Here is a 24,404-nt window from a genome sequence, read left to right on the forward strand (position 1 = left end):
GGGGGCAGAAGAGAGGATAGGTAATTGAAAGATTATATAAAGTTATCATATAAAGATCATATAAAGATCATATAAAGAGAGAGTTAGGCCTGCCTAGAAGGCCAAACAAGGAAATCTATGAGGAGAGAACTCACAGGTCTGGTGTTGCATCTTGTCCTAGTGGTGAGCCAAGGGAACAACAATTAACAGTGCCACTATGATGTTTCCTATATGCTGGAGCACAGAGTGACATTAACTGTACTCTAAAATTCCGGGGTGGGGGTGGGTTACAGGGATACTTTACATTTATCCAGTGCCAGTTTTGCATTCTTCCCCCAATCAGGGAATGCTAAGTAAGGTTGGGAAGGAGAAGGTGTATGTGGAAAGGAGTCATGAGTATGTTGCTGGAACTCAGCTCTATTCCACTGTTACATAAGAGTCAGCAGCTGCCAGTCACAACCCAAAAAGGTATCTGGCCTCAGTGGTGGGCTGACTGAAGGCCAAATATAAGAAGTTAAATGCTGGTAGGGCAGAGGCACAGTGGTTTGTCATTTCCCAAGTTTAGAGATTGGGAGATTTACCTGTTCTGAGGGGGTTGTACTTCTTCTGAAGGAACAAGTACAAAGTCTGGGGGTGTTGTGGATCCATGTCTGTAATGGAAAGCCCAAGTGATGTAAGCAGCAAGGAGCGCATTTTACTTTCTTCATCTGGCAAACTGGATATGACTATTCCAGTTGCCTAGATACTGTGATCTATGCATTGGCCACCGCCTTATTAGATTCCTGTAATAAAACTTCTGTGGACCTTCCCTGGCCCCAAGGAGCAGAACAAAGGATCATACGCAGCAAGGCTGATAAATGAGCTTGGCTTAAAATGAAGCTGATCCTTTGCCAGTCACTACACAGAGTTAAAAGGCATGAAACATATATTTGCAGGACCCTGAAATTCATATTATGCAACCTACTCTCAGATACAGTACACAACATTTAGAGTATCAGCCACTTCAGCCAGCAAACACACACCACCAACCTGGCTTATATTACAATCATGAACATTTTAAGTACTAACAAAATAAAAAAATTCCATGGTATCTGAAGAAGTGTGCATGCACACGAAAGCTCATAATAATAATAATAATATAATAATAATAATAATTTATTATTTGTACCCCGCCCATCTGGCTGGGTTTCCCCAGCCACTCTGGGCGGCTTCCAACAGAGATGAAAAATACACTAAAATATCACATATTAAAAACTTCCCTGAACAGGGCTGCCTTCAGATGTTTTCTGAATGTCAGGTAGTTGTCCATCGCCTTGACATCCGATGGGAGGGCATTCCACAGGGCGGGCGCCACCACCGAGAAGGCCCTCTGCCTGGTTCCCTGCAACTTGGCCTCTCGCAGTGAGGGAACCGCCAGAAGGCCCTCGGAGCTGGACCTCAGTGTCCGGGCAGAACGATGGGGGAGGAGACGCTCCTTCAGATATACTGGACCGAGGCCATTTAGGGCTTTAAAGGTCAGCACCAACACTTTGAATTGTGCTCGGAAACGTACTGGGAGCCAATGTAGGTCTTTCAAGACCAGTGTTATAGGGTCTCGGCGGCCGCTCCCAGTCACCAGTCTAGCTGCCGCATTCTGGATTAGTTGTAGTTTCCGGGTCACCTTCAAAGGTAGCCCCACGTAGAGCGCATTGCAGTAGTCCAAGCGGGAGATAACCAGAGCATGTACCACTCTGGCGAGACAGTCTGCAGGCAGATAGGGTCTCAGCCTACGTACCAGATGGAGCTGGTAAACAGCTGCCCTGGATACAGATTTGACCTGTGCCTCCATGGACAGCTGTGAGTCCAAAATGACTCCCAGGCTGCGCACCTGGTCCTTCAGGGGCACAGTTACCCCATTCAGGACCAGGGAATCCTCCACACCTGCCCGCCTCCTGTCCCCCAAAAACAGTACTTCTGTCTTGTCAGGATTCAATCTCAATCTGTTAGCCGCCATCCATCCTCCAACCGCTTCCAGACACTCACACAGGACCTTTACCGCCTTCACTGGTTCTGATTTAAAAGAGAGGTAGAGCTGGGTATCATCTGCATACTGATGAACACCAAGCCCAAACCTCCTGATGATCCCTCCCAGCGGCTGCATGTAGATGTTGAAAAGCATGGGGGAGAGGACAGAACCCTGAGGCACCCCACAAGTGAGAGCCCAGGGGTCTGAACACTCATCCCCCACCACCACTTTCTGAACACGGCCCAGGAGGAAGGAGCGGAACCACTGTATGACAGTGCCCCCAGCTCCCAGCCCCTCAAGACGGTCCAGAAGGATGTCATGGTCGATGGTATCAAACGCCGCTGAGAGATCCAGCAGAACTAGGAAACAGCTCTCACCTTTGTCCCTAGCCCGCCGGAGATCATCAACCAGTGCGACCAAGGCAGTTTCAGTCCCATGATGAGGCCTGAATCCCGACTGGAAGGGATCCAAATGGTCCGCTTCTTCCAGGCGTGCCTGGAGTTGTTCAGCAACCACTCGCTCAATCACCTTGCCCAAGAATGGAAGGTTTGAGACTGGGCGATAATTGGCCATCGTGGCCGCATCTAGAGATGGTTTTTTAAGAAGCGGTTTAATAACCGCCTCTTTCAGCAGGTCTGGGAAGGCTCCCTCACGGAGGGAAGCATTCACCACCCCACGAAGCCCATCGCCCAGTCCTTCCCGGCTAGCTTTTATAAGCCAGGATGGGCAAGGATCCAGGAGACAGGTGGTTGGCTTCACTCGTCCAAGCAGCCTTTCCACATCCTCGGAGGTAACAGATTGGAATTGATCCCACACAACTTGACCAGACAGGACTCTAGCACTCTCCCGCCCCGGCCCTGCTCCCACGGTGGAGTCTACTTCTTCCCGAATCTGAGCGATTTTATCTGCAAAAAACTTTGCAAAATCATTGCAGGAGAACATGTGGCCCGTACTGGGCCCCGATGTTACAGGTGGTTCCGCTAAATTGTGAACCACCTGAAAGAGTCTCCTGCTGCTGTTTTCTGCAGATGCAATAGAGGCGGTGAAGAAAGTCTTCTTCGCCGTCGCTATCGCCACTTGGTAGGCTCGACGTTGAGCTCTAACCTGTGTCCGGTCAGATTCAGAATGGGTTATCCGCCACCGGCGCTCTAGCCGTCTCAACGATTGTTTCATTGCCCTCAGATCCGTGGAAAACCACGGGGCTCTCCGGGCTCCATGCAATCGGAGAGGGCGCTTCGGAGCCAAACAGTCAATAGCCCTGGTTAACTCCACATTCCAGCGGGCCACCAGGGAATCGGCTGAAAGGCCATCAACATGGGATAAAGCATCCCCTACCACTCTCTGGAAACCATTTGGATCCATTAAGTGGCGGGGGCGGACCATCCGAATCAGTCCCACCTCCCTGCAGAGGGGATGGGTCGCAGAGAAGTCCAGTTGCACCAGGAAGTGATCTGACCATGGCACTTCTTTCGTTTCACTTTTACTTAGTGTCAGATCACCAACATCCGTAGAGGTAAACACCAGGTCCAAGGCATGTCCGCGGCTATGGGTTGGGCCAGACTTATTCAGGGACAGCCCCATGGAGGCCATGCTTTCCACGAAGTCCCGAGCGGCCCCTTGTAAGGTCGTGTCGGCATGGATGTTAAAATCCCCTAGGACGACCAAGCTAGGTGTCTCCAGGAGAACATCCGCCACGACCTGAAGCAGCTCGGGCAGGGAATCCTTGGTGCAGCGGGGAGGTCGGTACACCAAAAGGAATCCTGTACTGCCCCTATTGCCCAACTTCCAGAACATGCACTCAGAAAACTGGGTCTTCCCAATAGGACGCCTGGTGCAAACTAATGACTTCCTAAAAATCACTGCAACCCCCCCTCCCCGCCCCCATGACCTGGGTTGCTGTGCGTAAGAGAAACCTGGTGGACAAGCAGCGGCAAGGACAGGCCCATCTGCTTCATCCAACCAAGTCTCTGTTACACATGCCAGGTCAAGTCCTCCATCCATGATCAAGTCATGGATGGCAGTGGTCTTATGAATCATTGACCTGGCATTGCACAGCAACACTTTCAGGTCAAGTGGGTATCCCTTGCTGATTCTAGTATTCATCCGGTCAGGGCCAGACCCGGAGGCAGGGATAGTCCTCAGACAACGACTAAACCTGCCTCCTCTGTAATGACATGGTCTGGTCTTAGCGTAACTCCTCCTCCTACCCGTGATCACTGAGATCGGTTGTCCCAGTGCATTCCCCCCCGTGAAACATATCCCAGCCATTTTGTGGGCTGGGGCCTACTCCCCGGCAGTCCTGACCCCTCCCCTTAAGAACAAAATAACCCCTTTAAAAAACAACAAAAAAAAAACAACAACACAAATAAAACAATACAAACAAAAAACAATAAAAATTATATAAATTACAAAAACATAAAATCAAACAAATTCCCAGGCCCAATAAACATCCACCCCACCCCACCCCCCCACATACAAAAAATTCAAAATAAAATTTTTAAAACATTTTAAAAGCACTCTGCACCCCTCCAGCAGTAACAGCAACTGTCCTAGTGAGGCCCGTCAGGCCCTGCCCTGGGCCAGGTGGTAAGTGGCAGGAAGGAGCAGGGCCCCATACACTCACACAGGAGAGTCCTCCTGGGCAGCAGAGCGCAGCAGTCCCTGTGAGGCTTCAGGCCCCGCCCCAGGCCAGATGGTGAGTGGCAGGAAGGAGCAGGGCCCTCAGACACCCACACAGCAGAGTCCTCCTGGGCAGCAGAGTCCAGCAGTCCTTATGAGGCTTCAGGCCCCGCCCCAGGCCAGATGGTGAGTGGCAGGAAGGAGCAGGGCCCTCAGACACTCACATACAGGAGAGTCCTCCTGGGCAGCAGAGTCCAGCAGTCCTTATGAGGCTTCAGGCCCCGCCCCAGGCCAGATGGTGAGTGGCAGGAAGGAGCAGGGCCCTCAGACACTCACATACAGGAGAGTCCTCCTGGGCAGCAGAGTCCAGCAGTCCTTATGAGGCTTCAGGCCCCGCCCCAGGCCAGATGGTGAGTGGCAGGAAGGAGCAGGGCCCTCAGACACTCACATACAGGAGAGTCCTCCTGGGCAGCAGAGTCCAGCAGTCCTTATGAGGCTTCAGGCCCCGCCCCAGGCCAGATGGTGAGTGGCAGGAAGGAGCAGGGCCCTCAGACACTCACATACAGGAGAGTCCTCCTGGGCAGCATAGTCCAGCAGTCCCTGTGAGGCTTCAGGCCCCACCCCAGGCCAGATGGTGAGTGGCAGGAAGGAGCAGGGCCCTCAGACACTCACATACAGGAGAGTCCTCCTGGGCAGCAGAGCGCAGCAGTCCCTGTGAGGCTTCAGGCCCCGCCCCAGGCCAGATGGTGAGTGGCAGGAAGGAGCAGGGCCCTCAGACACTCACATACAGGAGAGTCCTCCTGGGCAGCAGAGCGCAGCAGTCCCTGTGAGGCTTCAGGCCCCGCCCCAGGCCAGATGGTGAGTGGCAGGAAGGAGCAGGGCCCTCAGACACCCACACAGCAGAGTCCTCCTGGGCAGCAGAGTCCAGCAGTCCTTATGAGGCTTCAGGCCCCGCCCCAGGCCAGATGGTGAGTGGCAGGAAGGAGCAGGGCCCTCAGACACTCACATACAGGAGAGTCCTCCTGGGCAGCAGAGTCCAGCAGTCCTTATGAGGCTTCAGGCCCCGCCCCAGGCCAGATGGTGAGTGGCAGGAAGGAGCAGGGCCCTCAGACACTCACATACAGGAGAGTCATACCTAGAACTAACTTAGTTGGTCTTTAAGGTGCTACTGGAAGGAATTTTTTTATTTTGTTTTGACTATGGCAGACCAACACGGCTACCTATCTATAATTTTAAGTACTGCATTGGTAAAGAATCTTAGAATTGAATTAACTATCAGTAAAAATAAATGGGGCCAACAATTTTTGTGAAAGATCTGTTGAGAGAATAATATCCATCAACAGAACATGTTGTGACTCTCATTTTCCCCAGACTAGGCTTCCCAGTTAAGCCAAATATTAATGACCCATGGAAGAAGCAGACCCTAGTACTGGTCAGAACTGGATCTACCAGCTGTACAAGACTAACCACTTACTATCCCTCAAATGAAAAGTAATAATAATAATAAATGTATAATTTTAAAAAGGGGGGAATCTTTTAACAGTTTTGTTATGCATAATAGAACATCGCAAGTCAACAATACACTGGGGAATGATAATAATACCTGTCAAAATTGCTGGTTTATGCAGCTGACATTCAGCACATGCTAGAAAGGTCTGAAGAAGAGCTATAAAACACATGTGTTCTTCAGAATAAGATCTAAGTAGAGGCAGGGTTTTGTCATTCTTCTGTTGAATAATTTCTCATTTATATGATAGGATATATTTCCACAAACTGATTTATTCTTTTTCCTTAAAGAAAAATACATACAAAGTAAAGTGAGGAGATACAGACTTGGATCTAGACAGTATGAGACCCACTGATATCAGCGGGAGTCACATTCCACTAATTTATCCAGCTCAAAGAGAGAAACAGATGAACAATATTAAGTAGAACAATGGTGCTGCCATGGAGAACATAAAAATTGTTGAGCTTCTTTGCAGACCACTTAATGGTCTGCCTATTGTAGCAATTTTAAGGTGCTGAGGCTGTATAATTTTAAATAGCATACTATTGCTTCTTCGATTTTGAATCCTTTATTTGATTGTATTACAGCTTGAATTCTATAGAATTCTAATTGCTCTTTACAGGCATGCTGTGGACAGCCTGAACTAAGCAAGCAGACCACTGGTGGTCCACAAACAACAAATTGAGAAGCCCTGAACTAGAACACAAGGCTACTGGCACCCAAATTCCATACAAGCAAAGCTGTAAATCAGTGCAATCATAGTATTAGCTACCATTTGATTGACACTGTAGCAACTTCAATGCTACATCAAGAGGGTACCATGGGAAGTGACAACTGGAGGGGACGTTTTGTGAACAGGATCATGATGATGATGCTTTTGCTGCTTATACTGTTGTGTCATACTGTATGCAAGTCACATTTCATTAATTGCAGCATACGTGATGACCCTCTTCCTATTCCTCATGAATTCTACCAGGCAGGGGACCTTGTGATTGGTGGGATTGTTTCTCAAGTCTTCTTCTTGTATAATGTACTTTCTCTCCTGGAACAGCCTACACAGAATGTGATTGGTGAATCTATGTAAGAGACCATGTCTTTTCCCCCTTTTCCTTGGTTTATTAACCAAAAATATGATCCCAAAACATTTTGAGCATTTAGTTCTTCAGCTGAGATATTTTATTTTCATTATACTTTGACAGATGCAGATGACAAATGAATAATACAACTGTGTTTTATTGCTTCTGTCACTGTTGTTTTATTAAATAGCTGTAACTTACCTTGCAGTTCAGTGCCTAAGGACTACCAGCACATTCTGGCCCTAGCCTTTTCTGTAAAAGAGATAAATGAAAACCCCAACATCTTACCAAACATTTCTCTAGGATTCCACATTCTTAATAGCTACACTGCTACCATGACCTATAAGGCCACCCTGAGCCTGCTTTCTAAGCAAAAAAGGTTTTCTCCTAACTTCAAATGTCAAAATCAGAACAAACTGGTCGCTGTTGTTGGAGGATGCATCTCTGAAATCTCTGCCAATGTGGCCATCATTTCAGCAATCCACAAGACACCACAGGTAACCTGTGTGCATAGGGGTATGAATTTATTTTTACTATAGTGGTACACCATCATAATTAGAGAGAAGGTTTCTGCAATCTTTTGGATCATGGGCGGCTGATGGGCAGGAACACTTTTTCACTTTATGGTTAACGCCAGGGGTGCAAAGACAGAGGCAAAAAATTCCAGGGATCAAGAGATGTGACTCTTACCTCTCAACATTCCATTATATTCCAGAAACACAAGAGCAAGCAATTTTTACACCCACAGAACACACAACTATTTCCCCCACTAGCAGGCTTAGGCATCATCATGGTACAAATACACGATTTAGACAGGCGACTTGAACAGTGTCAGGATGGGACATGGCCTGCATAGAGACATCGTGTTCTATGCAATGGCATGCTTTGTGACAGAGCGGAGACAGAGAATCATTTTAAGATTTGATTATGTGAGGCATGGAGAAAGAAAATTCAGTCTACCCTTCCAATTTATAACAGTTGAGGAAACTGATGAGGTCAGTGAGGTCTGTATGTTAATACCCAGTGTGTTATTAAAACCTGATGGTGCAGATCAGGAGTAGGATGCCAGCAACTGAGGTTATTTGAGAAGCTGCCTAGGGAAAATATCCGCCTGTATTTGAGTATCTGAAATTGAATAAATTGTCCAAGCAGGCAGAAATACAATCAGAGGAGCTCTAAGTAAAAGTACAGATCATCCGCAGAGGCTGAACTGGGCTGTGGAATCCCAACATGACTAAGTCAGGCCCATTACTTTAGCTTTAATTATATACAACCCATAGTTTTCAATTCCACATCCTTTTGCACTAGTAAGACTTCATGGTGACTATTGTTGCCACACTTAAATAAGAATGTACTTGTTTCAGGAGAGGTTCAGTGCAGGATACTGCCAAGGATATGGAAAACACATCATATAAGGAAAGGTTGAAAGAAATTGGTATGTTCAGTCTCTTGAAAATGAGTTTGAGGCAGAACATTACAACACTCTTCAAAGACTGAAACTGGTGCCGCATAGAAGAGGTCAAATGATTCATTCTGTACTGTCACAAAGGTGGTACTTGTTTAAGGTTCAACACTTGAAGTAAAAATGATAGGACAAAGGAAACATCCATTTATTGCAGAAACTGTGATTCTGGTTTTCAAACCATGAACTACATGGCCTACAGGACCCACAGCAGCATTGATTTACTATTGTTTTGTAATCTGTCTGAGAAATATTCCTGGATTTTATTACAGCTCACTTATGGATCATTTTTAGCAGTACAAAGTGCAAAAATGCTATTCCCATTCTTGTACCAGATGGTGCCCAATGAAGCCCAGCAGCACAAAGGACTTGTCCAGTTACTTCAGCATTTCAGATGGACCTGGGTTGGGCTTTTTGCCGTGGATGATGACAAAGGGAATAGGTTTTTACAAACAATAGTGCCAATGCTTACCCAGAATGGCATCTGTTATGACTTCATAGTAAACATACCAAAATGGAGTTATATGGATGAGATGCTAGACTGGTTTTTTAAGCACATGGATGCTTATATCATTGTCTTTGAAAGAAAGGCCAATGTATTCTTTGTATATGGAGAACCTCCATCCTTTCAAGTTCTAAGAATGATGTTGTTTCTAGCACCCATGGCAGACTTGCCCCCTCTGGGTAAAGTGTGGATTATTACATCCCACTGGGATTTTGCATCACACTCTATTCAAAAGATTTGGGATTTACAAGCCTTCCATGGTTCCATATCCTTCACGGTTCACTCAAATCAACCATTGGGATTCCAAAATTTCCTTCAGATGCTAAGACCTTCATGGGCCCAAGGAGATGGTTTTATCCAGGACTTTTGGGAACAGGCATTCAGCTGTTCATTACAAATGTCAAATGGGCAGCATCAGGAAATGAAATACTGCTCTGGAGGAGAGAAACTGGAGAGTCTTCCTGGGACCTTGTTTGAAATGGAAATGACTGGCCACAGCTACAATGTCTACAATGCTGTCTATGCTGTGGCTCATGCTCTGCAAGCCATTTACAAATCCAGTTCCAAAAGTAGAAGGTTGGGAGAACGACAGGAACTGTTTTTTCAGAATGTGCAACCATGGCAGGTAATAGCAACTGAACATTTTGAAAAGACTATGTTTTCTTCCAGAAACCCAGAGAATTACTAGTCTGTATGATTCAATTCCTGTTCTGTGGTGCTTCTCATTTCCTTTCATGTTTCCCCCCCCCTTTTGGATATCTATTTGGATAAGTATTGGTTGCCCCATGATAAAATATTGTTATTTCAATTCATTAACTTGGAGCTTATGGAAATTAATGATCATTAGAAATATCAAATAATCATGTAAGGTTTCCAATTCAATAATAAGACATGAATGCCCCATAGATGAAGTCACCACATACATTGTTGAAATGTTTTGAAACAGTTGTTGCTTTGTTGATACTTTCTATTTAGGTCCATCATTTTTTAAGGACCATGTTGTTCAACAATAGTGCTGGAGATTCAGTGTGTTTTGATGATAATGGAGAATTAGTTACAGGTTTTGATGTAACCAACTGGATTATTTCTCCGAATGGTTCGTTGTTTAGGGTCAAAGTTGGAAAATTGGATCCTCATGCACCTTTAGGAAAAGAGTTAAGCATAAATAATGATCAAATTGTGTGGCATAAAGTTTTTAATCAGGTGAGATACAGTTCTTTGGCATTTGATGTTTTGACTCAAAATTTTGAGGACATCTAACTATATTTCAACTTTGATTTTTGTTAATCTCAATAGGAAGTATTATTATTTCATGAACCTTTTTGAAAACGTTATTATATTCCAGTTCTAATTCTGATTAATTCCAATTTTATGTTTTATTTTTCCTCTCTCCCAATAAATAAATAACTTATTTCATGAATTGATTTCAGGATGGTGGGCTCAGTATTATCTTTAATGGACCCTTTTCATTTTAACAGATTTTTCCATATTTAAGGGAGCTATATCCACCTATCTAAAAAGTATACGTTTCTACATACACTACTAAACATACATCTCTCCATAGAGGCAGTGAATAAGCAATCTCAAAGTTCAAGGACACATTCTAGCTAATGAAAACAAAAACAAGAAACTGGAAAAGAAAATGAAACATACAAAGTCCCTCCACAAGTAAATCTTAACTAGGCAACACAGACAAAGGTGAACCAGCCCTTCTCTCATTTGGGAGTTTTCCTTTCTTCTCCCAACCTGCTTTTTTGTGTGATCTCTTATGCTCTCATTACTAATCTCTCTTTAGTGTTTCTGTACAGGTGCTTCCCCTTTCTGTGTGCAATGACTACTGCTATCCTGGATACAGCAGGAAAAAGAAGGAAGGAGAGAAATTTTGCTGCTATGATTGTGCTCGTTGTCCGGAAGGGAGGATCTCTAATTATAAAGGTGGGAGGAATAGCGGGCACAATTATCATATTTGCATTTCCATAACTCAAAATAAAATGTAACCCCTTGAATGTATATGGAAATATTTTGCCACGCATAATTTTAAACAAATCATAAAATACCTTTCTAATAAAATTTAAGAGTTTCAAAGAGTATGGGATTGAGTGAATTTGTGTCCATCCCTATCTCTCAGTCTAAGAAACATCACAGGGATGGAGTGAAGATCCCTTGCCAGGTAGTTCCACAGTCACCAACAGACTTTCCAAGATTTTTCCAGTCACAATAGGTAAAGGTAAAGGGACCCCTGAACGTTAGGTCCAGCAGCGGACAACTCAGGGGTTGTGGCGCTCATCTCGCTTTACTGGCCGAGGGAGCTGGAGTACAGCTTCTGGGTCATGTGGCCAGCATGACTAAGCCACTTCTGGAGAACCAGAGCAGCACACGGAAAATGCTGTTTACCTTCCCGCTGGTGCAGTACCTATTTATCTACTTGCACTTTGACGTGCTTTCGAACTTCTAGGTTGGCAGGAGCAGGAACTGAGCAACGGGAGCTCACCCCATCATGGAGATTCGAATCACCAACCTTCTGATCAGCAAGCCCTAGGCTCTGTGGTTTAACCCACAGCGCCACCCACGTCCCAGTCACAATAGGGTATACAAGATAAACGTTTCCTAATGGACCACCTGGCATTTCAAGTATATACTCTTCTTTTAATATTTTTTCATTTAATTGATTTTTATAATCTTACTTTGATGAAGAGCAAGCTATAAATTATTTAAATAAATACATAATAAAGGACATTTCTGCTTTCTGCATATCCAATATCAGATGTGAGAACTCATTGTCGAAAATTTGTTCCTTAGTGCAACAACCTAATGTTTTACTGTTTCATGAGACAACATGAAACATTGTGAAGATTGTTTTTAGATTCTGTCTATGTGAGAAAAAATAAAAATTCCAAAGAAATTAAATAAATTGAATCCAAACTTTTCTGTTTATGTTTTCATGTGCATTTTTAATCCTGATGAAGGTGTCCATCATTAGATTCTTAAAGAGGTCTGTAACACCGAAAAAGTTAAGAACCAATGCTTTTGCTATATATTGATCAATGTCTGAACTATTTAAACAGCTCTTCCTTTATTCCAGATATGGATGCCTGCGTGAAATGTCCAGAAGATGAGTATCCCAACCATGACCAAACCCAATGCGTTCCCAAGGTCCTAAGTTACCTCTCTTATGAAGAAGATTTAGGGCTCATCTTAGTTATCTTGACTATTTCTTTCTCTTTGATCATAACATTAATACTTGGGACTTTTATGAAGCACAATAACACTCCCATAGTCAAAGCCAACAATCGGACTCTCACCTACATCCTCCTCATCTCCCTCCTGCTTTGTTTCCTCTGCTCCTTTCTCTTCATTGGACAGCCTCAAAAGGTGACCTGCCTTCTCCGACAAATCACTTTTAGCATCATCTTTTCTGTGGCCCTTTCTAGTGTTTTGGCAAAAACCATTACTGTGCTTCTGGCATTCATGGCAATCAAACCAGGTTCCAGGATGAAGAAATGGATAGGGAAAAGGCTGGCAAATTCTATTGTCCTTTTCTGCTCCTGTATTCAGGCTTGCATAGGTACTCTTTGGTTAAGTACATCCCCTCCATTCCCAGATACGGATATGCATTCACAGCATGGGGAAATCATACTTGAATGTAATGAGGGTTCAGTGGCCATGTTTTGTGGTGTCTTAGTCTATATGGGTTTGCTGGCCATTATCAGCTTCATCTTGGCTTTCCTGGCCAGGAAGTTACCTGACAGTTTCAATGAAGCCAAATTTATCACTTTCAGCCTGCTGGTGTTTTGTAGTGTTTGGTTGTCCTTTGTTCCCACTTATCTGAGCACCAAAGGAAAATACATGGTAGCTGTGGAGATCTTTTCCATCTTGTCCTCTGGGGCTGGATTACTGGGTTGTATCTTTTCCCCAAAATGCTACATTATTATATTCAGACCTGAGCTGAACACCAGGGAACAACTAATCAGCAGAAAAAAGTAAAAGAACATGAGTGCATATGTTTCTTTCTGCTTGTGTATGTAGTTCATTTGAAATTCCAGTGGGAGGGATTTTATAAGAAATTGGTGGTGTCTACCCGCTTGAGCAAACATCTGTCCTTAAATTATTATATGCATTCCATTTCAACTAGGTTCTCACTTTGGTCGGCTAAAACAATTACTGTTTAACTGGTCAGTGGAATCCCAACTCGAATTATGGCACAATTATCAACTCTGATGATTCCTCCTTGTGCAGGTCCCAAGCATTTAAATGGCTTGGAACATTTTTTTAAAAAAATGTGTTTGTGTGTGTATCCACATACACATGATCAGTGCTGGCATCATTCACCAAAATGACTTATTGTAATTACAAAACCAATGCTACGATATAGCCGCATGTAATTACAATGCACAGTAAATCAATGTCATCTGAACACCAATCATTAAAATGTACAGTAAACATACTTTTTTAAACAGCATATTAATCAAAATAGTTATGACAACAATTTATACTGGAGGAACTGAGAGAAGCAAAATATAGCAACTTTCAGAGATTCCTGTGTTTTCTTGCTTCCACATATTCTTAGCATAGCATTAGCAACTTCATATCAACTGTAAAGGGCCATCCTCCGAAAAACATAACAATAAAAAGGTGTTAAAGAACTCCGGAAAGCCCCCATCCCATATTGGTTTTTTAATAAATAAAACTAAAAAAGTTAAATGAAGCTTTTAACTTCCAGCAAAATCACCCTGAATAACTTCCATTCACATTATAATTCACTGACCCCGTATATAATTTGAGTATGGAAATCCCCTTTAGAGTGCCCAGATCACAGTCCCTTTTGTCCTTTACGGACCACCATAGGAGGTGGAATGGCAGTCTTTGAGTAGAGTTCTGGGGATTGTCTGAGGAATCTTAGAATTGTAGAGCTGGAAGAGACCACACCACAAGGGTCCAATCCTCTACAATGCAGGAATCGTTTGCCCTACATGGGGCTCAAACCAAGAATTCTCATGCTTTGTGTGCCAAAGCCCCATGCCCCACAGTTACCTATTGATTAATAAACACACAGACACGAGTATGTAGGTTAATGGGCTAAAACAGGCCATAACTTTATTGGTTACAGATGTGAGTGGTTTGGCTTAGGCATTGGATGAAGCCCAACTATATCTTGACTCCCGCCTGTCTGCAGAGAGTCAAACTAATGGTAAAACACCAGAAGGGGAAGCCCTATGACTGACATCAAATAGGGCTACCCCGAGCGCTACCCCTTGGGGTCATGGCATGGCCCTAATGCCCCAACTGTGCTGTGGTTTAAAACACGCATGGTCATACACCCTGCCAGCATTGATTGGCCGGGTAGTGTGACATGGCCAGGGGATGGCTTGAGGGGCGCCTCAATCCTCTGCCCCCTAGCCAGGCCACCAAACAAAGTGTAATGTGATGCGCATTGCAGGGTGGAGAGAATCCTAACTTCATATATGCACACATTCATGCTGAATGCTGGCTGAATGCTGGCTGGAACTGACTGGAAGTGAAATCTTGGGGTCATAGTCTATAATCCATAGCCACTCTGTTCAGGTAGGATTCTCTCTCAGCCCTACCTGAAGATGCTGGTGATTGAATCTGAGACCCCCTGCATCCAAAAGGTAAAGGTAAAGGTACCCCTGCCCATACGGGCCAGTCTTGACAGACTCTGGGGTTGTGCGCCCATCTCACTTAAGAGGCCAGGGGCCAGCGCTGTCCGGAGACACTTCCGGGTCACGTGGCCAGCGTGACATCGCTGCTCTGGCCAGAGCCAGAGCCAGAGCCAGAGCCGCACACGGAAACGCCGTTTACCTTCCCGCTGGTAAGCGGTCCCTATTTATCTACTTGCACCCGGAGGTGCTTTCGAACTGCTAGGTTGGCAGGCGCTGGGACCGAGCAGCGGGAGCGCACTCCGCCGCTGCATCCAAAGAAGATGCTATATCACTGAAGTACAGCCTCACATTTGAACTATTGCTCTCACATTTCACCTATCGGCCTCTGCAAACAGGAAGACATGTCATCTCACCTTTTGACAGCAACAAGCTACCAGTATTTTCCTTATGGCTAATTTCATTTCCTTGTTTCTCAGGGTATAAATAAGGGGATTTAATACTGAGACACCTACATTGTACATGAGGGTGGATATCATGTCCGACAGTGGTATATCTCCCGAGGAAGGCAAATAGTTGAATAAAACAGGCACATAGAGCAAATGCACAACTGTGAGGTGGGATGTGCATGTAGAGAAAGCTTTCCATCTTGCTTTGTTTGACTTGACCTTCAGAAGGAGAAAAGATATTATATAGAGGTAGGAGAAGAGTGTGAGGATGAATGGGATCATGACAATTAAGCCAGTGACTGTATTGAGAAGGCTGATGTTGAGCTGGATGCTACTGCAAGCTAACTTCAGCAGTGGCTTGATGTCACAAAAGAAGTGCTGGACAAGGTTTGGGCCACAGAAGTGCAGCTGGGAGGTCATCACAGTGTGCATGAGTGCATGGCAGAATCCAGTGCCCCAAGAAGCTGCTGCAAGCAATAGGCATGTGCATTTGTTCATAATAACAATGTAACGCAAAGGATTGCATATAGCCACATAGCGGTCATAGGCCATAACTGCCAGAAGGACACCTTCACTGCTTCCAGTGAAGTGGAAGAAATGGAGTTGAGTTAGGCATCCGCTGAAGGAAATGTACTGAGGTCCAGATATAAAGCCTGCCAGCATCTTGGGCACAGTGACTGTAGCATAGCAAATGTCCAGGCATGAAAGATTGCTGAGGAAGAAGTACATGGGTGTGTGGAGGTGAGCTTCAGTCAGCACTGCAAACAAAATGATACTGTTTCCTAGCAGACTGATGAGGTACAACATCAAAAAGAGTAGAAAGAGAAAAGGTTGCAGTCCTTGGAGATCTGTCAAGCCTAGTAAGATAAACTGGCTCACTTCTGTCTGGTTCTTCATCTGTTCTCACAGAAGTGGTAGCCTGTTAAAACCTGTAGATTTTAGTAAGGACACAACATAAATAACTGAAATGTCTTGTCAGGGCTTATCCACATTTAACTTTTACCCCACTGTTTCCAGACACAAGTCTGTGCCTAAAAACTCTGTGTCTGTAAGTGTTATTGTTTTGCCCCAGAGCTTTCCCTGAAAAAAACATGCTCTTTAGTGCTCAATCAATTTAAGTTTTCCATGGATTGCTATTTGCTCTGATTGAGCTTTAAGAGCAGGTTTTCATGGGGAAAGGTCCAGAGCAAAAAGAAGAGCTACTCAGACATGGAGCTTTAAAGTGTGGTCCATGCCTAGAAAGAGTCAAGGGAAAGCAAGTGTGAATAAGCTCTCAGCTGCAGCCTCTAGTAGGGATATGCATGATGCCTTTTTCCATGTAGTACTGCTAAATACCTCAAATCCCATTTATTTCAATGGATCTCCACTAAGCAAGATTAAATCTGGATCTAACCCACTAAACAAAACGGACCAATTTAATCACATCCTTATAGGTTTTGCATTCACAGTAATCAATTTGGATTTTTACCCCTTTCTCATTTTTAAGATTCTTATTTTTGATGCATTTTTTACTCTCTCTTTTTGGAGATATTTTCTGAATGTTTGATCTCAACATTTGTCCGTACTTGAAACTTACCGATCTGTTTGAATTTCTATTGAAGATGCATTGAAGGACAGTGTACCTCCTATCCAAGTGCTTATGCTGCTGAAATGTAGCTAACAATACAGTGCTATAAATAAAAGTAGCTATATCTCTATAGCTGTAATGGCCAGGGGCACATTAGCCCCTTGAGGCAAAATGTATATAAGAACTGGCTTCATGAGTCCCACACCATATTATTATATGCACTGGAGACCAATTACTCAGTCCATTTCAACTGGTAGTAGTAGTGATAGGGAATACATTAATTAAGAAAAGGCTTCTAAAAGTGACAAAGGAATTAGTTGCACAACTTCCATAATATTCTTGCAGCAATGGAATCACCATCCATTCCCACCTTGGTGGCTTGCAGAACCAAAATTCTCATGAACATCAGTAGGCACTGCAGACTGCAAAATACAGAATGAGAAAGAAGTAAGGCAAGCCAACCAGCAAAACCATTTGCTCCTTCTTAACTACTTAACTATTGCCAGAAAATTGTTTTTATTTTTATTCTTTATCTCTGTCATCACTAAACAGCCTTTTAACCTTCTGGACTTTAAGTGACCCAACTTACTCTAAATACTGGGTAGAGCAGTAAAGAACTTAACCACCCCACACCAGGGCCCCATGGCCCAGAGAACAAACTGTCAGGCCAGCTCTTCACCTTTAAAGGTGCCAATAATAGGTTATTACCTGAAACTTAACTGTTTCCCTTCCTGTATCTAACCTTCAAAAGTGACTGAAGTGCCAAATTAACCTATTAATAAATATGACAGCTTGGCTCTGAAACTAGCACGCCCCAAGGACATGTACCAAACATGCATCCAGATGGTATATGATGCTAGAGAACAATAGACTGTGGGGTTTCCAATCACTGGTCAATCAGTCAGGCTACTCAGGGCTGCCAGTTTAGATCTGTGATTGTCCACAGATCTAAGTAACAGGCACTGTGCTGCAGGCTGAAAAGGAAACAACAAAACACTGTTGACAACGGCAATTCTTTTTTCTGAATTCGAAGGGTGTGTGTGTGAAATTATTGCTTTGGTGCTCCAGAATAAGAACATTGGAAAAAATATTGCTCTTCCAAGAATAGTATTTCTCTTGCAAACAATTCTAGTGTAAGTTCCAAGATGATATTTGCTTAAATTATTCAGAAGAAAAATAAAAACAGAGGAGAAACTTGTTATGGTTCACAGGCAACTTTATTAGAGGGTCTGTTGATCAAGCAATAGTTCAGACTAGAAAATAAAGCCTGGAAATTAAGGGATATGCACGTGTGGGGGGGGAGAGGGAGGGAGGGAGGGAGGGAGGGAGAGAGAGAGAGAGAGAGAGAGAGAGAGAGAGACAGAGAGAGAGAATGTATATTCCACCTTTCCATTGTTATCATAATGCTGAGAGAAGCTTCCAAAAAAGGTAAATTTGGATGATTTGGGGGCATTCTCCCCAGTTGAAACATGATCTTAATAAACTCCACAAGTCAAATCAAGGATCCCAGGGGGAAAAAACTTCTATTCCTTTGTCACTGTGAATTTTCTGGCTATCTAACTCTATGTTTCCCTATATTTCTGTTTCCTTAAGTCCACATGCTTTGCAAGAAGTGAGGCTATCCAAATGTTGAATGTTGCCTCTGTAACACTAAACATGTCTGGATTTATTTTTATTAGCATTATAATTATTTAAAAAGAACACTTTTCCAACGCTGCTGAAAAAATATATCAGATTTCTCTGCCTTAACAACAATAAAACCACAGCCAGGCAGTGCTATATACCCGAAGAAAAAACTTATGGGCTTATTTGTGTGCAGTTTGGCAGGCTTAAGCCACTTTGCAGGAGCTCCTGTCTCTACAAAATTCCAAAATTTGGAATTTTTATAGCCGTGCCTGGATCCCCTGTTATAGAGAATATGGGACAGAGACTCAATATATACAGAGCAGCTTGGGGCTCAAATTATGGAGGGGCCACACAACTCAAAGGTAGGTCAGATTGTTTTATAAACAAAGAAATAAAATACATAAAATAAAATACATGGTGGATTAGGTTGCCAGATATGTCCTCATCATCTAATGTAATAAGGGCAAATGTAAAGTGGAATGCCCTAGATAATGCGAGCAGGGTCTGGGCTTGTATTTCTCTTTATCTCTTTCCTCCACCATGCACTTCTCAATACCAGAAACAAAACCCTATTTTCTCATTACATGCCTGCATCATTTCTCAGATTGTTCCATCCTATTTCATCTGACAGTGTTACAAACTGAGAAATAGATTTCACATCAATATCTGTATCCTCACAGTGATCAGTAATCTCCCCAGGCTTTTCCTCAGAGCTGACTTCATATCCTGGTTCCTCAGGGTATAGATCAAAGGGTTTAAGAAAGAGGTAACTACACTGTACATGAGGGTGGCTATCATGTCTCTCTGAGGTAAGTCTCCTGATGTTGGAGGGAGGTAATTGAACAAAACTGGCACATAGAGCAAACCTACAACTGTGAGGTGAGTGCTGCAGGTGGAAAAGGCCTTCCATCTCCCTCTGTGTGACTTGACCTTCAGTAACAGGAAGATGATGATATAGAGGTAGGAAAGGAGTGTCAAGAAGAAAGGGATCATGACAATTGAGCCCGTGACTACATTGAGGAGACTAAGATTGAGTTGTGTGCTACTGCATGCCAGTCTCAGTAATGGCTTGATATCACAAAAGAAATGCTTGATGATATTGGGGCCACAGAAATGAAGTTGGGATGTCATTACTGTGTGCATCAGGGCATGAAAGAACCCTATAGTCCAAGTTGTGGCAGCCAGTAGAATACACACACGTCTGCACATAATGACTGGATAGTGCAATGGATTGCATATGGCCACATAGCGATCATAAGCCATGACAGCTAGAAGAAGTGCCTCACTGCTTCCTAGGAAATGGAAGAAATGAAGCTGGGTGATGCATCCAACAAAGGAGATTCTTCGATGAGCCAACAGGAATCCAGATAGCATCTTGGGAAGGATGACTGTAGAGTAGCAAATGTCCAAGCAAGAAAGGTTACCGAGGAAGAAATACATAGGTGTGTGGAGTTTGGTCTCAGTCACCACCACACACACAATAGTACTGTTGCCCAGCACAGTTACTAGATAGAGGAGGAAGAAGAAAACAAACAAGACCATTTGAACTTCCTGTTGGTCTGTTAAGCCCATGAGTATGAAGTGAGGGCTCTGTGTCTGATTCTCCATTGTTGCTGGGATTTTTAGAAAAAGCAGATAAAAGAATTATTTTAGAATGTCATGATTATATATGGGGGGGGGATACATATAAAGAGGACTAAGAAATATGTGATTCCTTACATTTCAGAGAGAATTGCAACACCTGTGCTCATACTAACAATCCTCTTGGGAGTCCACACTCTCCACGATGAAATATTGCTGAAAACACTTCAACAGGTGTCTGCATCCTGCCAAGTAGATGATTATAATTTTGGTTAAAGAGTTGGCAGAAAAACTCCAGAAAAAATCAAATAGTTTTGGTCCTCTGAATTTCTTCCCCATCCCAATTTCCTGAAAATATGCCCTTCAATCATAATAGGGTGGGGTGGGGATGGATTTTGTGCTGCTTTCTTGGGGAAAGTAAATTTCCCCATAAATTTCTGGAGGGGGGTGGCACTTACCTTACAAAGGCTTGGCAGGAAGGGTAGCTTGTAGGAAGCTGCATAAACTATCTGCATCCGAAACCTTTGACCAATGATTGGTCAAAAAAGAACTTCCTATAAATGTTGTCCCAGCTCTAAGGAAACATATAGCTCAGTAGGTTAGAGTGTGGTGCTTATAATCTCAAGGTTGCAGGTTTAATCCCCATATGGGAGAGCTGCATATTCCTGCATTGCAGGGGGTCGGACAAGATGATCCTCAGAGTCTCTATGATTCTATATTTGTTCTATAAACACACACACACACACACACACACACACACACCCTGTGGCAAAACAGCTGATTTGTGTTAAGGGGTTGGAAACAAATTCTCAGAATGTTTCAGACAGCCCTAGTAAAAAATGTTGGTCTCAGATACTAGAAGGCCAGACATGTTCCCTACTGTGGTAGTTATGAAGTTGACACAATGGCCTTTGGGCAAGCCTAGCCTATTTCATAGAGTTGGTGTGGGAGAAAGTGGAGCACATAAATAACCCTCCCTTTCATTTGTGGCCAACAATCCAAATACGTTTACCATATTTGGATTATGCAAGAAATCTTCACAGGCCAGAGAACAGATGCTGTAAATATGTGATTGCCAAAATGAAAGCACTGAGGCAGAATTTTCTGTTATCGTATTTATGGATAAACAAAGCAATGAACTAAGGCAGAATGGGAGGAGTAGGAGGTGGTAAAGGCTTTGACATGTGTAACGATATTAAAATATCTGTAACGTAAAATGGGAAGGGCAACTATTTTGCCCAGTATTCTCCAGGGGAGGACTGAAACAGCCCTAGAGGTGCTCAACAGCAACAACAAAAATTCAAGTGATTTTTTTGGAGGGGAATCTTTAATAAGAATTGTTAGCTCACCTCTGCAGGCTTGAATGCTAGATTGTGGTGTTGGTGGTCATCCTTAACAGAAAGTCTATTAAGAACATAAGATGAGCCTTACTGGATCAGACTGAAGGCCCATCAAGCATTCTGGATCAGATGGATGGAGTGGGAGACTACCCTATCTATTCCAGATTTCCTGAATCTCCTTCCTGGATCCCCATCTCCTCCCTGGATCATAAGGATGTGACAGGAGAATACTTCATCTAATCCAACATCCTGGATCAGACAAAAGGTCATCTAGTTTAGCAGCTTTTTCTAATAGAGGCCAACCAGATGCATACAGAAAGCCCACAAGAAGGAACAAATAACAGCTCTATCCTCACTTGTGATTCAAAACAACTGGCATTTAGAGACATACCACCTCCAGCACTGGAGGTAGAACAAAGGCATTGTGGCTAGTAGCCATTATTCAACATGATTTTTTCTTATCCTCTATTAAAGCCATCCAAGTTGGTGACCACCACCACAACTTGTGCAAGTGAACTTAACTGCAAGAGAACTTCTTCTCTTTCCCATACAAAGTTATTCCCCATTATGTACCTGTGAGGCTCAGTTTCTCCTCTCTTTGATGGTGAAAAACTGGGAAGTAAAGAAAGGGATAAAGACTTGCTAAGTGCAAAATTAGAAGAGCAAGAGAAATTCCCAAATACTGCAGTGTAGTATCAAGATTCACTTGAAGAATAAACACCCTCCTGTAATCATATTGACTCTATATATCACCGTGGAAGTAAATACTTTATCCAGTCACTGATTACAATGAAACCACGAACCACTTGAGACAGCAAGGATGATACAATAACACAACAAATATTCCCATGGTGGGAAGGCAAAATGGAGTGTAATTTTGAAGACTGAAGCTAGCAGGTGAATAAGCAATCAGCAATCCCATAGGGGATATGATATTCAGATTTCATTGTATTTATTTGAAATCTCAAAGGTTTTGGAGATAACGCTATAGGATTTTGGTTTCCTTCAGTTGGGGGACCGCTAGACCACAAAAGACTCAAAAAATATATCTCACTCATTCTTCCACACTGTGCTCTCTCTCTCTCTGTCACACACACACACACACACACACACACACACACACACACCTGTAGCCCGTTGCTAAACTGGACCACTGTAAACTTCCTGCCACAGTTTTTAGATAACCCTTCTCCTCTTTCACCCATTTCTTAAAATCTCACAAGAGCTTGGTTTAATCAGGTTTGCCTGACAGACACCAGGACTGGAGAAAAAGGAATCACTTATTCTGATCTTCATCTTCATATGGCTAGAAATCCAGGGAATCATATGCGGAAATGGTTAGGGAAAAGACTGGCAAACTCAATTGTTCTCTTCTGTTCCCTTGTTCAGGTTGGCATTAGTTGTGTCTGGCTTGGAATATATCCTCCATTTCAAGATGTGGACAAGACATCCATGCATGGTCAAATCATGCTTGTATGTAATGAAGGATCTGTTTCCATGTTCTACATTGTACTAGGCTACATGGGTTTTCTGGCCATTGTCAGCTTCACAGTTGCTTTCCTGGCCAGGAAATTGCCTGATGGTTTTAACAACACCAAATTCATCACCTTCAGCATGCTGATATTTTGCTGTGTTTGGATGTCTTTTGTGCCAACATATTTGAGCAGCAAGGGGAAGTATATAGTAGCTGTGGAAATTTTTGCCATTTTGTCTTCTAGCTCTGCTTTGCTGGTTTTTATCTTTTCCCCAAAATGCTACATTATTGTACTCAGACCCGAGAGGAATAAAAAAGTGTATATACTTCAAAAATCAAATTCTTCTGTCAAACAATTTTGATGTGAATCTTGCACTCCCTGAGATAGTTTATGGTGGTGGCAGAGGAAGAAATGATAAATAAACTGTACTTTATTATTATTATTGCATGGACAGGTGGAGACCCCCCAACCCCAGGCAACACCCAAGTGGAATAATGACTCAAGACAATGTGTTATGGGATTAAAATTTGGCCAAAACTTTATTAAAGCTTCAGATGTAGGGAGACCTTGGCTTAGGCATTAGGCGTTTATCCCTCCCAGTCCCCGGCAGGGGATCTGGGGAACATCAGGGTTATCCAGAATGTGTGGGGATTGGGCTGGCTCTGGAGAACATCTGTTCAAGCAGAGAGCCTGCCCCCCATTTCACTGCCATCGTAGGGGAGAGCAATGACAACCTATTGGCATATGGCCAATGCCTCCCTTCAAAACAACCCCTTTAACGGGGAACTCTGGGATCACCGCTGCAGGGGGGGCCGTGGGTCACCGCTTCACACACACACACACACACACACACACACACACACACACAGACCCATTTAGGGAAGATAGACTACAAGAGGCCTGAAACTGCCAAAGTTGTGACATTTTGCTACGGGGAAGGCAAAACCTGCCAATGCAGGAAAATTCCTTTCCGGCCCTTCAACAGTGACCATAACGTAGCAGTGCCCGTGTACCTGTGAATAAAAGGTTAACCTGCAAAATAAGGCTTAACTGAGGGAGGGCAGGGTGGGAGAAGCTCTGAAGCCAACCAAGAATTCCCGGGTAAGTTCCACCCACTGTTGTGTCCCCTTACCTGGCCAATTCTCTCCTGGCAATGCCTCCCCAGCTGGGATTGGGTAACTGGCAGAGGTAGGCAACTACCTCCAGGTGTCCAGTCGGGGGGGGGGGGGATCCAGGCTGTACTGCCAGGAGCCGCATGGGACCGGGAGGGGGGGGCTGTGTGTGACCACTCCCATTTGATGTGGAGAGTGGTTATTATTATTATTTCAACTTTTACACTGCCCTATACCTGGAGGTCTAAGGGCGATTCACAAGATCACAACATATAAAATCAAACCAAAAGCAGTAACCCAATAACGCTCCCCCTCCCCCAAAAAAGCAACATTCTGAAAGGGTGTTGGGTGTCAATAAGATCAACCAAAGGCCTGGTTAAAAAGGAATGCTCTTGCCTGGTGCCTAAAGGTGTGTAATGAAGGCATATAATGTACCACACTTTAAATGCATTTCCATTAAACATCCACAATGACTCAGTTGGG

General features: G+C 43.7%; 4 protein-coding genes across 4 annotated transcripts in view; 2 read left to right on the forward strand and 2 right to left on the reverse strand.

Annotated features, from left to right (window-relative positions):
- Positions 1 to 24,404, forward strand: part of LOC307201508 (olfactory receptor 6N1-like) — a gene marked incomplete at its 3' end in the record, with an annotated part of 248,480 nt that overhangs the window by 199,548 nt on the left and 24,528 nt on the right. The gene's annotated exons all lie outside the window — the stretch shown is intronic.
- On the forward strand, positions 7,522 to 13,137 carry LOC307200419 (vomeronasal type-2 receptor 26-like; the record flags this gene model as incomplete). Its single annotated transcript, XM_079948960.1, has 5 exons — positions 7,522 to 7,683; positions 8,921 to 9,778; positions 10,129 to 10,356; positions 10,962 to 11,088; positions 12,236 to 13,137. 5 exons carry the CDS (start codon positions 7,522 to 7,524, stop codon positions 13,135 to 13,137), a joined length of 2,277 nt encoding a protein of 758 aa, XP_079805086.1.
- Positions 15,179 to 16,243, reverse strand: LOC307200420 (olfactory receptor 12D1-like; the record flags this gene model as incomplete). The annotated part of the gene is made up of 1 exon (XM_079948961.1): positions 15,179 to 16,243. The coding sequence occupies exon 1, from the start codon at positions 16,115 to 16,117 to the stop codon at positions 15,179 to 15,181; it is 939 nt and encodes a 312-aa protein (XP_079805087.1). The 5' UTR covers positions 16,118 to 16,243.
- On the reverse strand, positions 19,068 to 20,021 carry LOC307200421 (olfactory receptor 12D1-like; the record flags this gene model as incomplete). The annotated part of the gene is made up of 1 exon (XM_079948962.1): positions 19,068 to 20,021. One exon carries the CDS (start codon positions 20,019 to 20,021, stop codon positions 19,068 to 19,070), a length of 954 nt encoding a protein of 317 aa, XP_079805088.1.

This window comes from Podarcis cretensis (assembly GCF_951804945.1).
Source record: "Podarcis cretensis genome assembly, chromosome: 13".
NCBI classification, from domain to species: domain Eukaryota; kingdom Metazoa; phylum Chordata; class Lepidosauria; order Squamata; family Lacertidae; genus Podarcis; species Podarcis cretensis.